The sequence below is a fragment of the Pseudopodoces humilis genome, chromosome 6, assembly GCF_049639895.1.
Source record: "Pseudopodoces humilis isolate 2021_Gansu_Grassland_sample_001 chromosome 6, ASM4963989v1, whole genome shotgun sequence".
Lineage (NCBI taxonomy): Eukaryota > Metazoa > Chordata > Aves > Passeriformes > Paridae > Pseudopodoces > Pseudopodoces humilis.
Window position 1 is genome coordinate 16731355 of NC_142205.1, and position 12902 is coordinate 16744256.

At 35.1% G+C, this 12902-nt stretch overlaps 1 protein-coding gene across 2 annotated transcripts; it reads left to right on the forward strand.

Moving 5' to 3' along the window:
• The first annotated feature begins 461 nt into the window (after positions 1–461).
• PACRGL (parkin coregulated like) lies at positions 462–12124 on the forward strand. 2 transcript variants are annotated; one of them, XM_005518041.3, is made up of 8 exons: positions 462–802; positions 3081–3202; positions 4694–4761; positions 5990–6080; positions 7291–7425; positions 9167–9274; positions 10246–10326; positions 11705–12124. In XM_005518041.3, the coding sequence occupies exons 2-8, from the start codon at positions 3098–3100 to the stop codon at positions 11759–11761; spliced, it is 645 nt and encodes a 214-aa protein (XP_005518098.1). In that variant the 5' UTR covers positions 462–802; positions 3081–3097; the 3' UTR covers positions 11762–12124. The 2 variants fall into 2 exon arrangements, with proteins under 2 accessions (XP_005518098.1, XP_087912803.1); XM_088056677.1 differs by having other exon boundaries at positions 7333–7425.
• The last annotated feature ends 778 nt before the right edge of the window (positions 12125–12902 follow it).

The window sequence follows — 12902 nt, forward strand, 5'->3', positions numbered from 1 at the left end:
AGCGCACCAAGGAAACATTTTGCTTGAAGATTTATTTTTGTGTGCATGAACGAATATACACATTTCTTGAAGAAAGCAAGAAAGCATTCCCGTGGTCAAGTTAAAAGCAGCCTTTTACCCAAAAGCTCACACTCAGACTTGATGCTGTATTTCCAACGGAACTTCCAGTACTGTATGAGTGCATTGTACACCCGGGAAGGTATTAAAAAAGTGGATAAAACTGAGCGGCGATGTCACCTGAAAATTCACCGTTTTCGTTTTACTCACAGCATACAAGGTAGGCTGGAAAAAACAACCCCAGACAAATCGTTTTTTTAAATCTCCTTGTCACTCCGTCTGCAGCAAGCACGGAGGAAGTTTGGGCTGCCGGCGGCCCGTAGTTCCCCTGGCAACCGGCAGGAAGCGTCGGCGGTGCCGTGGGGCCCGCGGGGAGCGGGGACGGCGCTGTCCGGAGCCCGGGGTGCCCGGAGCCCTGCGCTGCCTGCCAGGCGTGCCCGCAGCCCGGCACTGCTCGGAGCCCCGCGTGCCCGGAGCCCGGCGTGCCCGGAGCTCAGCGCTGCCCGGAGCCCGGCGTGCCCTGGGAGCGGGAGCGGGGCGGTGGGACAGGGGCCCGGGGCAGCGGGGCGAACCCCTCGTGCTCCCGCGGGGTCCCTGGATGTCCCACGGGGCTCGTGAGGGCCGGGCCGGGGGCTCTGGGGGAGCTCGGCGGAGCTTCTCTGCCTGAGCCTCTCTGCGGTGACGGCGCTCGAAGTCCCTCATCTGTTTCTGCCTCTGCACTCCGGGAGAGTTGGCACTCGGCAGGGTAAGGGAGCAACCTCGCCTTTCAAATCCTACTGACATCCATTCTGCCTGCCTTAAGTGACTTCTAGATCCCCAACTCCAGGCTGCGCTTCCTCCTTTGAAAGATGTCTCTTAAAAGTGCTTCTCCTGTTTCTGTTTAAAGTGTCGCTCCTTTATTTGAAGTCTGTCGTCTGCCAGTAGATGGGTCACTTCTGTATCAAACCTCGCTTGTTTGATTCACGGCTATGCTTCACCTGTCTGTTCTCTCTACAAAAACGTGCGACCCTTTCAGCTCCCACTACACGAGAGCATTCATATCTCAAGAGTAACACCTCCTTATGAAAAGTGCTTTTTCTGCTCGATGCTTCCTAGTACATCTTAGCGTGGATTTTGATTACTTGGAAAATAGAAAAGAAATAAATACGTCTGAATTACTTCTAAATACTGTTTTAAGAAAAATATTTATGTAGGTATTAGCAAGCTGACTGTATTTTGAGCAATGGTACATTTCAAAGTCTGACATGGATAGCACTATTTTGTGATACAAGCTCCTACTGCCAAGAACTTCTCTGGTGTTTTCATAGTATGAAACTATTTTGATTCTTAATTTTCTGACAGTTAAAAATCCGTCTTCTAAAGCTAATGTGATTAGAATTTTATTATAATAATCAGACATACAAAATCAGTAGATTTATTTCTATATTAATGTTTTACATTTGACTTCCATTTTACAAATAGAATAGTGCTCATAAGTGTCGTGTAAGTTTCTGTGAGTTCTGAAGAGATTTAATTGACTAATTGGAGTATATTATTTCTTTTAAAAAGACTTTCAGTGGAGACAGGCCACATTCTGGAAATGGTAGGAAAGAGAAAACAAAATGTACAGGAGATAAACTGATTTGAATCACTAGTTCTGGTTAAGTCATCAGTCAAGAAATATTGATTTAAACTTTCAATTTTAGTTTTGCTTTGTATTTTGGCTAATTTTCTAGTCATTATTATATGTAGTTTCACGGCATTCAGTAGAACTTAGGCACTTCATGTAATTCTTTCCATAAGTCACGAACTCAGCATATCTACGCATGTGCTGCAACCTTATCACTTCTATCACAGAAACAGAAGCAATCCTAAATATTTCATAATGTAAATGATGACAAAGGTACCTGACTGGAAATCCTGTTCAGAGGGAAGAATTAGGATAACCAAGCTAAACAAGGACTGCCCGTGGGTGGGCATTAGGGCGAGTGGCTGATAGAGCTGAGGGAGAGAGAGTAGCATGGCAAATCTGTCTCTGATTAATCCTGATCTCAGTATTTGGCATTTAATCATATTTTTAACAAAAACATGTGTCATCAAGGGTGATGGCTGGACAGCAAGCACACTGCTCATCCCTCAGACAATGTTTGTTTCTGTGTTTCCTATTATTTTCGTCTCTGTATGTTGTAATTTCTTTTTTACTATAGGAATCTAGTGTCTTATTTACTAATATTTTTTTCCCATTCAGAATACACCACAGCAAAAATTACTGGACATTATAATATTCAAAATTAGGGTTTTCATTCTTTATAATTTTATTAATATTTGAAATCTTGTGATCTCCCAGGAATAATTTATATTATTCATTATAGTATCAGCCTTGGTATGTTAAATAGGTAGAGAACTATTATTTTTGTTGGGGACAAACATTAACTTTAACCCAATTACATACATTTGTAGTGACATATAGCTGGTGCATTGACTTACAGAAGGTAAGTGTACTTAAATCAGTATTTAAGGATGCAAAGTTATTTTTGCAGTCTTTTTAAAAAATTCTTCTTAGTGGAATTGGAATTCATTTTCTGTGTTCTTTTTTTTTTTTTTTTTGCTGCCTTACATTTCTGTTCTCATCTCTTATTGATTGTGGTTTTGTGTCCTGAATGTAATTGCTTCCTTCTTTCATCCTGGACCTTCCTCAAATTGTTGCTTTCTTCTGATGTAAGTGTACCCAACCCTATTTGACTCTGGGCTCTTCTGCAGAGCGGTGTACTGCTGCTCGGATTTCTGTGGGCTACCCTAAAAGCAGACTGTATCTAATTCACTTTTGCTGCAGGTCTCAAAGAACACAAGTAAAGAGAACCAGAGTAGGAAATGTGTGCATCTGAAATAAGGAGTGACAAGACTATTACAGTTGTCCCATGCACTGTGTCTGATATATAAGAATCTGTTTCCTAGTGCACATTCTAACCCTCAATATTCTGTCATATAGGAATGAAAATTATTTTGGTTTTGATTTTTTATTTTTATTTTGTTTTGTTTTGTAGGAAGCAATGTTGTAAGAATGTCATCAGGCATCCAAATGAAAACAAAGACTGCAGCACAGAAAAGCAAGCCATGTTCACAGCCAAAGCCTAGTGACAAGCTGAATCCTAAAACTATTGATCCAGTATGTACAGCTGGTGGTAGTTTTGTTTTGTTAAAATCTATCTGTGGTTTGAAGAGTTTTCCTTACTTTATGAAATGGCATCAGGACATGCTTCTTCTGGTCCTGTTTTTTTTAACTGAAATTAAACTTTTGTTATTAACCATATATACCTTATCTTCTAAGCTCAAATGCCTTGTTTATTACATTTTTTAAAAAAATGTATTTTGGTACAGTTGTGGCTTGGATGGTAACTGGTTTTTTTAATGTACTATTGCCCTGAAAAGAGATTTAGAGCTAAACAGTAAAAAGGGTTGTTTTTTTTTTTTTTTTATTCTAAACTTTGGCACCTGCTGCTTTAGAGAAACTTATTTCAGTTATGCAATGAAACCCAGAAGCATGTGGCATATTGAATGCTTTATAAAATGTGGCAAATTAATTGCTGGTGAGCATTATTTGAAACTCACAGTTACTGTGACAATATAATCCTTCAGGAAAAATTTGTGTTCTTGGGAGAGTAGTAATGAAAGGAGTTGTTTTTTTCATGGAAGTCCCGTGCCTGCAGAACTAGCATTGAATGCATGAATTATAGTTCACCACTGGGCCATATAATCTGGCAATTAGTAATGTCACAGGTTTTTTGGCAAGTGAATGCAGAAGTACTTTGCTGATAAACAGGCTGAATACTTTAATGTGGGCATCTTTTTTGTTTTAAATCTCTTTTCAAGTAGCACAATGACCGAATTTAAGCCATGAACACAATTCTACTAAGCTTAATGTAGGTTTAAACACTCAAAAGATAAAAATTGAGATTTTGTGGTATTCCAATCTGAATGCTTTGTGATAAGATGTATTATCTGGGAAACAACATTAAATGATCATGCTAATAAATAATATAATTGTTCATATGCATAAGAAGCATGTATACGATGAAAGGAAATTTGTCCAGCTTTTCCTTGCATGAATGTCCTAGTTTCCTTCTCCAGTGTGTCCTTCCTAGATTCTCACCCAGTATGAACCTCCCTGTGTATTTCCAGTGCCCTCTCACATTCTTGCCCAATATTTGGTGTTTCTCCCACATCTTGCCACCATGTACTTTTGTCTATAGTCAGATCAAGTTGGAATTACAATGAAACTGCCTTCTGCATGTTACCAGTATAACCAGAGCTTCAGGGAAGCTGGAGCTCCTTGATCTGCTTAGGAAAGAACCCGTAAGACTTTTATATTACCATTTGCAAGAAAAAAAAAGGAAAAATAGTGATTCCATCAGGAAACCACTGATTGTATATTTTTATTCATTTACAACTTCCCAGACTGATGAGTCTTAAAAGCAGTTTTTGCATAAGTGTATCACTTAAAATGTTTTCCAATCCATGGCTGCAGTTCTTTATTTTGTTTTGATTTAGATTCATATGACTAAGTTCATTTCTTTGTAAACTTCCCTTTTAGCATATGCATAATAACTATAAAACATTACTGTTATGAATAAATAATGGGTTTTTTCTGTCCTCACAGTTTTGTGCTTATTCTCAACCACCATCTGCATTTGCTGCTACATATGCTAGAGGTGGCATTCCATGCAGGTGTGTTTGGTTTGTTTCTTATTTTTACTAAATATATTATGAAATACATCTTTTCATGTTTCATCTTTTAGTTAGGTTGTTTGATTCCATTCAATTCTGGAAAAATGTTTAATACTTAATTCTTTTCAGAGCAGAAAGCAAGCTTCCATGCCTTTGAAATTGTCTTCTTTTGGTTCTTTTTTTATGCTGTATTAATATCAAAGCCACTTTTTTAAATAATAGTTAATTATGTGCACACTTGGTTTGCCAAACATCTTTCACAAACGATTTTTTTCAGGTAATTGTATTTACTTCTCCCTCCTAGCAAAGATAATAAAATTAGTGTAATTTAAATAAGTAGACCTTTCACAGCCTTTTTTATCTGAACTTAGTAGCATGACAACATGTTATTGAACATTCCTATTCTGTAGTTTTCAGACATATGAAAAATTAACAAAACTACTTGCAAGTAAGTTCAGGTATTTTAAGTTATATATTATATATATATATATGGGTTAAGTTTATGAGGTATATATATATATGTATAGGTCAAGTTTTTTATATATATATATAGGTATATATTTGCCTAGACAATAAATGTTCTGGTGTTTCGTCACATGGATGCAGAATTACTTTACAAAAATATAAGCCATCATTAATAAGATGTGCATGTATATAATTGTATGAAATAATCAGAAGCACAGAAAATAATCCATTATCTGTGCTAACAAGCTCTAACTAATATATAGTATTAATACGTTTATTTGTATCTTAGGAGTAAATAATGAATTTCAATATGATCTTCCTTCAGTTTCACCTGCTTTCTCTTACCTATTGCTATTTGAGGAAAATGTTTCTTGATATACTTATCAAAATAAGTAACTTTGCAAAAGGAATATCTTCTGTGTTGGCATGAGAAGCACCTATAATTTCTATAACTTCTATTTTCTGATTTCTATGTGATTAGGAGCAGAATTTTGAAAACTGTCATATTTTGGGAATTTAGTATAATTGCTCTGTTAACCATTATACATATACAGAGGTTGGACTCCATGATCCCAGAGATCTTTGCCAACTTAGTTGATTCCATGACCCTAGAATCTCACTAAGGAGAGCATTATGCATTGAGACTGTGTATCTAAAGGAGGAACACAGCAATCTAATTGGTGATACATTGAAAGCAAATAGTGTTAGCAATAAATTATATATTATTATATGTTATTTTGTTAAAACTTCATTCTTTATATAGGTTAGTGCATGGATCAGTAAAGCACAAACTGCAGTGGGAATGCCCTCCTGAAACTGTTTCCTTTGATCCTCTTCTTTTAACACTGGCAGAGGTAAACTCAATTTCTTGCAACATTAAGTATACAACCATTTCCTAATTGCAAATGTAATTTTTTAAACAATCCAAGTTAGCCAGTTAAGGCTCAGCTACTGGAGAAATATAAAAGAAAACCCATTTATGAGGATATTGTATGAATGAAAATGGTCAAGAACATTGCTATTTGTAGTTCTTTAGTTAGAGCTTTCTGGGAGAGCTAGCTAGAGCTGCTTAATCTTCAAGATACTGATCAAATGCAAGACTCAGATGCCCAACTGTTAAATTAAATTTGTGCTTTTGCAGATTCTTTTGTAAGCTAAATTGTTTTGCTTATTTTTGTATATAAAGTCTACATTACAAAGTAAGAATGCTCTCCTCAATAGACTGAACTAGTACAGTGGAAATAGGATTCTGTAAGTAAGTGAAAGAGAAATACTATGCACTATGTTGAGGCTTATATTTTCTCAGAACCATCTGTGACATTTATCACTAAATATGTACCATGTGTCTAGATGCTGAATCCAATGTTGCAGGTAGAATAAAGTGCATATACTGAGGTGGCTTACTTTCTTTTTCACTTTTTTTTTCCTCTTTTTCCTTTTAATTTTCTTGGTTTCTTTTTTCCCTTTGTTTATTCTTCTTTTTTTCTTTGTTTTTTTTAAATTAAACAAAACTGTCAGTTCCTAAAATAACATAAAATTTCTATTATGTTAAGAAAAAAGGCTTCACCCACAGGGCTTTAAATCTTTGAGTTTTGCCAGTCAGACCTTTACTAGATGTGCATCTTAATACTATTTACAAGTTTTTTAGTGTTTCATAGAGAGGTATGTGGTGTGGGGTGTCTTTCCTTCCGTTGTTCACCTTCTGTTCTTTTTTCCCTTCAGTACAAAATCTCTATACAAATATAGCCTGTTGTAGTACATGGTCTCATTGAAAAAATACCTTGGGTTGTTAGATTAAAGGTATTGAAGTACAAATATTGATTGAATTGGCAGTTTTCATATTGTGAATTTTAATATTCAGTGTTCTAAAATAAAAATCAATTAGAATATTCTGTGAGCAGAGTTGTACCCAGTGGCTCCACATGGTGGAGTTAGTGTACTTTATGTTTTGAACTGATCTGACAAAATATAAACATGGTCCTTTTGCTGTGTGGAACTTGTAAACGCAGTTTTGTTTGAAAGAAGGTTTAGTATTAAGAAAATCATGTTTTACATTTGCAACAGGGACTAAGAGAGACAAAACATCCCTATACTTTTGTTTCCAAGGAGGGTTTTAAAGAATTACTTCTGGTTGAAGGTGCTGCTGAAAAAGCTATTCCCTTGTTGCCTCGTCTAGTTCCAGTCTTAAAGGCTGCATTGGTATGTCTTGTTCTTCATGCAGAGATTTTAATGGGTTTGATTTTTTTTTTCCTTCTGCTGGTGAGAACTACATGGGCAATATTAATGTAATAAATCTATTGCATGGGCTTTTGGTTTGGGCGATAGAGGTGATTTCTCTTTGTCTTGTTAACCCTGCCTTGGTTTATTAGCTAAATATGTCTTTAAATATAAATTAATATGGGCAACTCCTTTTATAACTATATGACAGTAGCTATGAAAAAAATTATGAAACTGTTCTCTTAAAGGTTTTATATAAGCAGAAATAAAAATATATATTTGTGGTAGGCTTTTTTATATGTCCATGGAATAACATGCAAAAAATAAAAATGAGGTGAGGTAAAATGGATATGCAGGAATAAATACTCATCTATTACATGTAACAATACAAAATATGCTACAAAGTTAAACAAAATCACAAAATAAGGGACCCACAAGGATCACTGGGTCCAACTCCTAGTCCTGCATAGCACCATCACCAGAATATGTCAATGAGGAAAAAGGAAGAATACATTTAAAGTGTTTGAGGTCATATTCTTAATTTTAAAAAATGTTTGTGACTCTTCTACACCATCAGAAAATAAAGTGAGGTATTGGCTTTGAAGGTTATTTCTTCTGGATTTTTTTCTGTCTTTGAGAGCCATTTTCTGCTTCAGTAAGTAGCTGTCCCTTAATCTAGATGTGTTTCAGTTCTGATTTAACAGAGATGGCTTGAAGCTTGAAAATTAATTGTGATCTCAAATCAGAGATATAACAGAAGTTCAGAATTGTGTGTTATCACTATCTTTGGTTTAGCTTAATGGCAAAATTAGAAAAAATATTCTTCTCTCTTCCTCCAATTAATGTTACTCTTCCGATAATTTTTATTGTTGCAGTGTTTTGGTATTATGCCTTGTTAAATCTTCTACTACACAAGCAGTCAATGATTTCTAGTTAAAAAGACAATGTTCAGGGCCCAGATGCTGGAGAGGAGAAATAGTTGTTTAAATAAAGTTATAATTTAGTATGAGACCAAGATAAGTTGTTATAAGTCTATTTCTTTGCTAAAGGTAAAGCAAGATAACTAAACCATTAGAGAAGTCAGGTATAGAAGAGCCTTCCCATGGGAGAAATAAAGATGATGAAGAACCACAGAAGTAGATAAGAGCCTAATAATTGCTGGCAGGTGACAAAGGTGTAGTTGGCAGGGGACTAAATTAATTGAGACAGAAAGTCATTGGCTCCTCTGTTTCTCCAACAAAGAAAGTTATTATTATGAATTGAATAGAAATTACCCAGAATTCATTATATTTGTAACTAAAATGGTGTCGTTCAATTTAAACATATCAGCATTTGAAAGATTATTTCTAATATGCTGTGAAATACTGAAATTATCAGTGTAGCAAGCTGTTTTGTATGCCATATTTTTTATTTCAGCAATAGTAAATTATTCATTTTGTTGTCTCAGAAGGAATGCAAGAGTTTTGTGGACATTTCATGGATGTTTTTGTTTTCTGGTTTAAAAATATGCTCTGACTTCAAATTTGGCCTCTAGAGACTAATATTCAGTCATATTGTACTTGTGTTTCTAAACTTGGATCGTTATAACGATTAGCAATTGCACAGTAGTTTTAATGTTTAAAACTACTCCATACAATCATAATACAGTTTGCAGTTTAGAAAAACTTAAGTGTTTGTCTGAATCTTACTCACAGGATTTTCTTTCTTTCTTCCCCTTCTGAAGGCCCATGTGGATGATGAAGTATTTGAAAGGGCATTGGATGCTTTAGTGCAATTGAGTGGGGTTGTTGGCCCATCTCTTAATGATCATCTTAAACTTCTACTCACAAATGTAAGTCTTTAATGCTATAATAAAAAATCATTTATATTTTCATGGCATTCTTGTTGAGATGTTACTATAATATCTGCACAGATACAGTGGAGGACTGAGCAGTTCCATGAAAAGCATTATTTCATATAGTCCCCTGTGTGAGTCCTTTGTTCTTTTATGTGTTGACTGACAAAGTTCTAGGAAGGTCCAAAAACTGTTGTTAATGTAAACCAGAGAATAATGGAAGTGTTCTCTCTACTATTTATGAAAACATCCAGATGCCTTGTTTTGGAGGCAAATTTATTGCAAAATGAATTTTTAATTTTAAGTCTGAATATCTTAACAAAACCATGAACATTCCAATACATTAACAGAAGCAAATATTCCCACTCCTTTCAGATGGGAATTCTGCACAAGGAAGTTTTCATTAAATAAGCTTTGAGTGGGATTATGAGAGATATTTTTATACCAAGTCATCCTTCCTCTGTCAGACAGGCTTTTCATAGTTTCTTTTAACCTGCTTGCAAAGTGCACTTTTACAGCAAAATAAAAGGACCTTTTTTGGCGCTCAAATACAGAAGAGAGAAATGACAGCAGGTTGTTTTTTTTTTTAAGTATTTCCACTACAATAAATCTTTTTCAATGCACATGAAATAAAAGTTAACTTTTCATGTGGACAACTCTTTAAGAATGACTTTTTTTTAAGGTGGATATTTCTTTCAAATTTGTTTGCTAAAAGAAAAGGAAATATTTTTGTTGGTTAACAGATCAGTTTTCTTTGAATTTAAGTTTCTCTCTAGTTAACTTTTTATTCTACATTTGCTTTTATTGAGTTCCATACTTTGACATCAGTTACAAGTTACAATGTTTCTTTGTGGCTTTAATTCTGCAAAGGTAAGATGGAATAAAGTAACAAAATGGGTTATTATTGTCTCTTTGTATATATTGTACTATATTGTGCAACAAACCTCTTTATTTTGCTTTTCCAATAGCTTTTAAAGAGATCAATGGACAAGAAATATAGAGAAAAAGTTACTGTTGCTTTACAAAAGTTGGAGCACTATGGTGGAAAGGTGAGTGGATCAGATATTTATTCAATAATCTACACTTTTGAATCAATTTTGTCAAAACTGCTGTCATCTCTGGTTTTATTGCCATGTTCTTGCCTCAGTATGGCTGGGATACATGCTTGGTGTTCCGTTTTTCTGGTATTAAATATGTTTCTCAACAAGATTTCCTCTTGCAAGAAGTTACTTTTTGCTGTTATTGATGATGCCTGCCTGTTCCCACTAATAGTTTATTGTTTATTACACTTCCTGAGGGAATCAGACACTCACATTCCAGCCCACCCTGGTTAACCCAGAGTTTGGATCTGCAATGGCTATAAATCAAAAAGATGCTTTAAGTACTAGACAGCAGAGGCTTCTTCTGTTGAACATTCTTTTGCCAAGTGTTGTGCTATACCTTGTGCACAAAGGAGAAAAGGAGAAAAAATGAGGAGTGCTGGCTTAGATGTTCGTCTAGAAGAGAAAATATTTGCTTTCTTGACCCTATTAACAGTTGTATGTGTTAAATGGTTATTCTCAAAGGTCATGGATAACCTGAAGAGTAGGGACCACACAACGCAGGCCTAGCAGTACTGAGCTTGTGTGCCTTAGCCAGTAGGTGCCCAAATAATCAGTAGATGCCTCCTCATTTTTGTGTGTGTGCTCATGTTCATTTAAGAGGAGTAGCACTGTTTGTATTACAGATTTGAAAAAAGTCATGAAAAATGAAGGAGGATGAGAGTTTTTTTATTTATATGAAGTGAGACAAGAAAAGGAAAATTAGGTCTTGTCCTAATGTTCTAAAAATTTAGGTCTAGATAATATAATTAATCCAGTGAGTCATTAACCTCTAATTTTTTTGTCATTCCCTTGATTTCTTGTAGTTTTACCTGTTTAGTGAGTAGGTCTTTCTGTATGTCTTTTAAAAAGACAGAAAAAAGATAAAGCAAAAAAACCTGGAAACAAACTACTAAATTGTGATTACAAGCAATATTATATAATCCAACCAATAATTTATCAAATTTACTTTCTAAATTACTTATAAAGCATATGATTCTCACTTTTATTGGAAGTCCCCTCCAAAATATCATTCCTCTACTTAAAAATCCTTATTATTTCCTGTCTATGCCCTCTTTTTGGTATGAGTTTACATGTCTGTTCTTTTGGATGTTTTACCTCCCCAGCATTAGTTATCACTAATAGTGCATTTTCTCCATTTATTATTTTCAGCCCTTTTGACAACAATCAGCAAATACTAACTTTTTAGTTTTCTACTGTTTGATAATAGCAAAGATAACTAAATAAAACTTGGGAATTATGCAACTTATAGAGACTATATGAGTACTGTCATACGTAGCGCTAGTGCCCCTTATTTTGTTTAAATTTGTTTTGTTTTCTTCAACAGGCAACTGTGGCTATCATCAAATCTAAAATTCCAACCTATTGTTCTATCTACTCTTGAACAAGGAAATTAGTGATTTGTACTGTAAGGTGAAGTTTGGAAAGAAACTGTCTGTAAATATCACTGACCCTTATTTGGGATATGATATATTCTCTTAAAATAATAATAATTATTCAGTATGATGGAGAGCAGGAGTCTTACCAGTTTGTGAATATGTAATTATGGAAGACTTCTCTTTGTATATTTGTATATACATTAGGCTTAATGTGACACCAATTAATGTGATATTATTTCAAAAACAGAATAAGTACTGATTCTTATTTAGTTTTAAAATACGATTTCATTTATTATACCTGCAGTGGTTAATATGTTTTGTATATTTGTGTGATGCAAAATAATTTGGTTGTAATTACTTAAATAAAATCTAACCTGGTGCTAAATTGCATATGTATATCTGCTTTTGAAATTTATATCTTATTTTGTGACATGGCACGGATGGATGCATTTAGGTTCATCAGGACTAGGTTAGACATAGAACTGTGAGCCCTCACAGAATTCTTCAGAGTCAGCTTTTAAAGGTGTGAAGCTGAACCCAGTAAACAGGCAGCATATGTTCCAAAGCTGAACTTGCTCAGTGCATTCTTAGCATTTTTGAGAGCCTGGAGAGGCTCTGGAGAATACAGTGCAGAGGCATCAGGCTGTCTCACAGAGCCACAACTGAGGTTTTGCTCAGCTAATTAGTTCCTTTTAACTTTGAGCCTACTGAATGGGAGCTGGATGGAGGAGGCAACTTCTTACACTGTGCTCCCTTTGCATTGAGCTCAGTAGCATTACAGACATGCTTGGGATTTTCTTGTGAATTCTACTGAGTGAGTGAGTGAGTTCTAGACAAATTAATAAACTTCTAAACATGGAAGATATAAAAAATATGAAAGAGTGTACAAGCCAGCTTACCTGGCTGTCAAGCTTTGTAGGGTACAGCATTTGTCCATTAATGTATTTGAATTTGATTGCAAAATAATTCCTAATTGGTTCTTGTAATAAATACTGTTCAGGGACATGTAGTATTTGAGTACACTGTGAGGGAGAGTTAACTGAAATAACAAAATTTGCGCAGAATATTTTCCCCTGAGGAATATTCAATTCTGACATTTAAAGTTTTTGGAAAGGATGTTTTTTGTCAATAAGAAGATGCTGATGC

Excerpts from the sequence above, each read along its gene's own strand:
- PACRGL (XM_005518041.3), top strand. The coding sequence starts at position 3,098 with ATGTCATCAGGCATCCAAATGAAAACAAAGACTGCAGCACAGAAAAGC. Across the intron at positions 3,203-4,693 it reads ATCCTAAAACTATTGATCCA|TTTTGTGCTTATTCTCAACC; the intron begins GTATGTACAGCT and ends CTGTCCTCACAG. Across the intron at positions 4,762-5,989 it reads AGAGGTGGCATTCCATGCAG|GTTAGTGCATGGATCAGTAA; the intron begins GTGTGTTTGGTT and ends TTCTTTATATAG.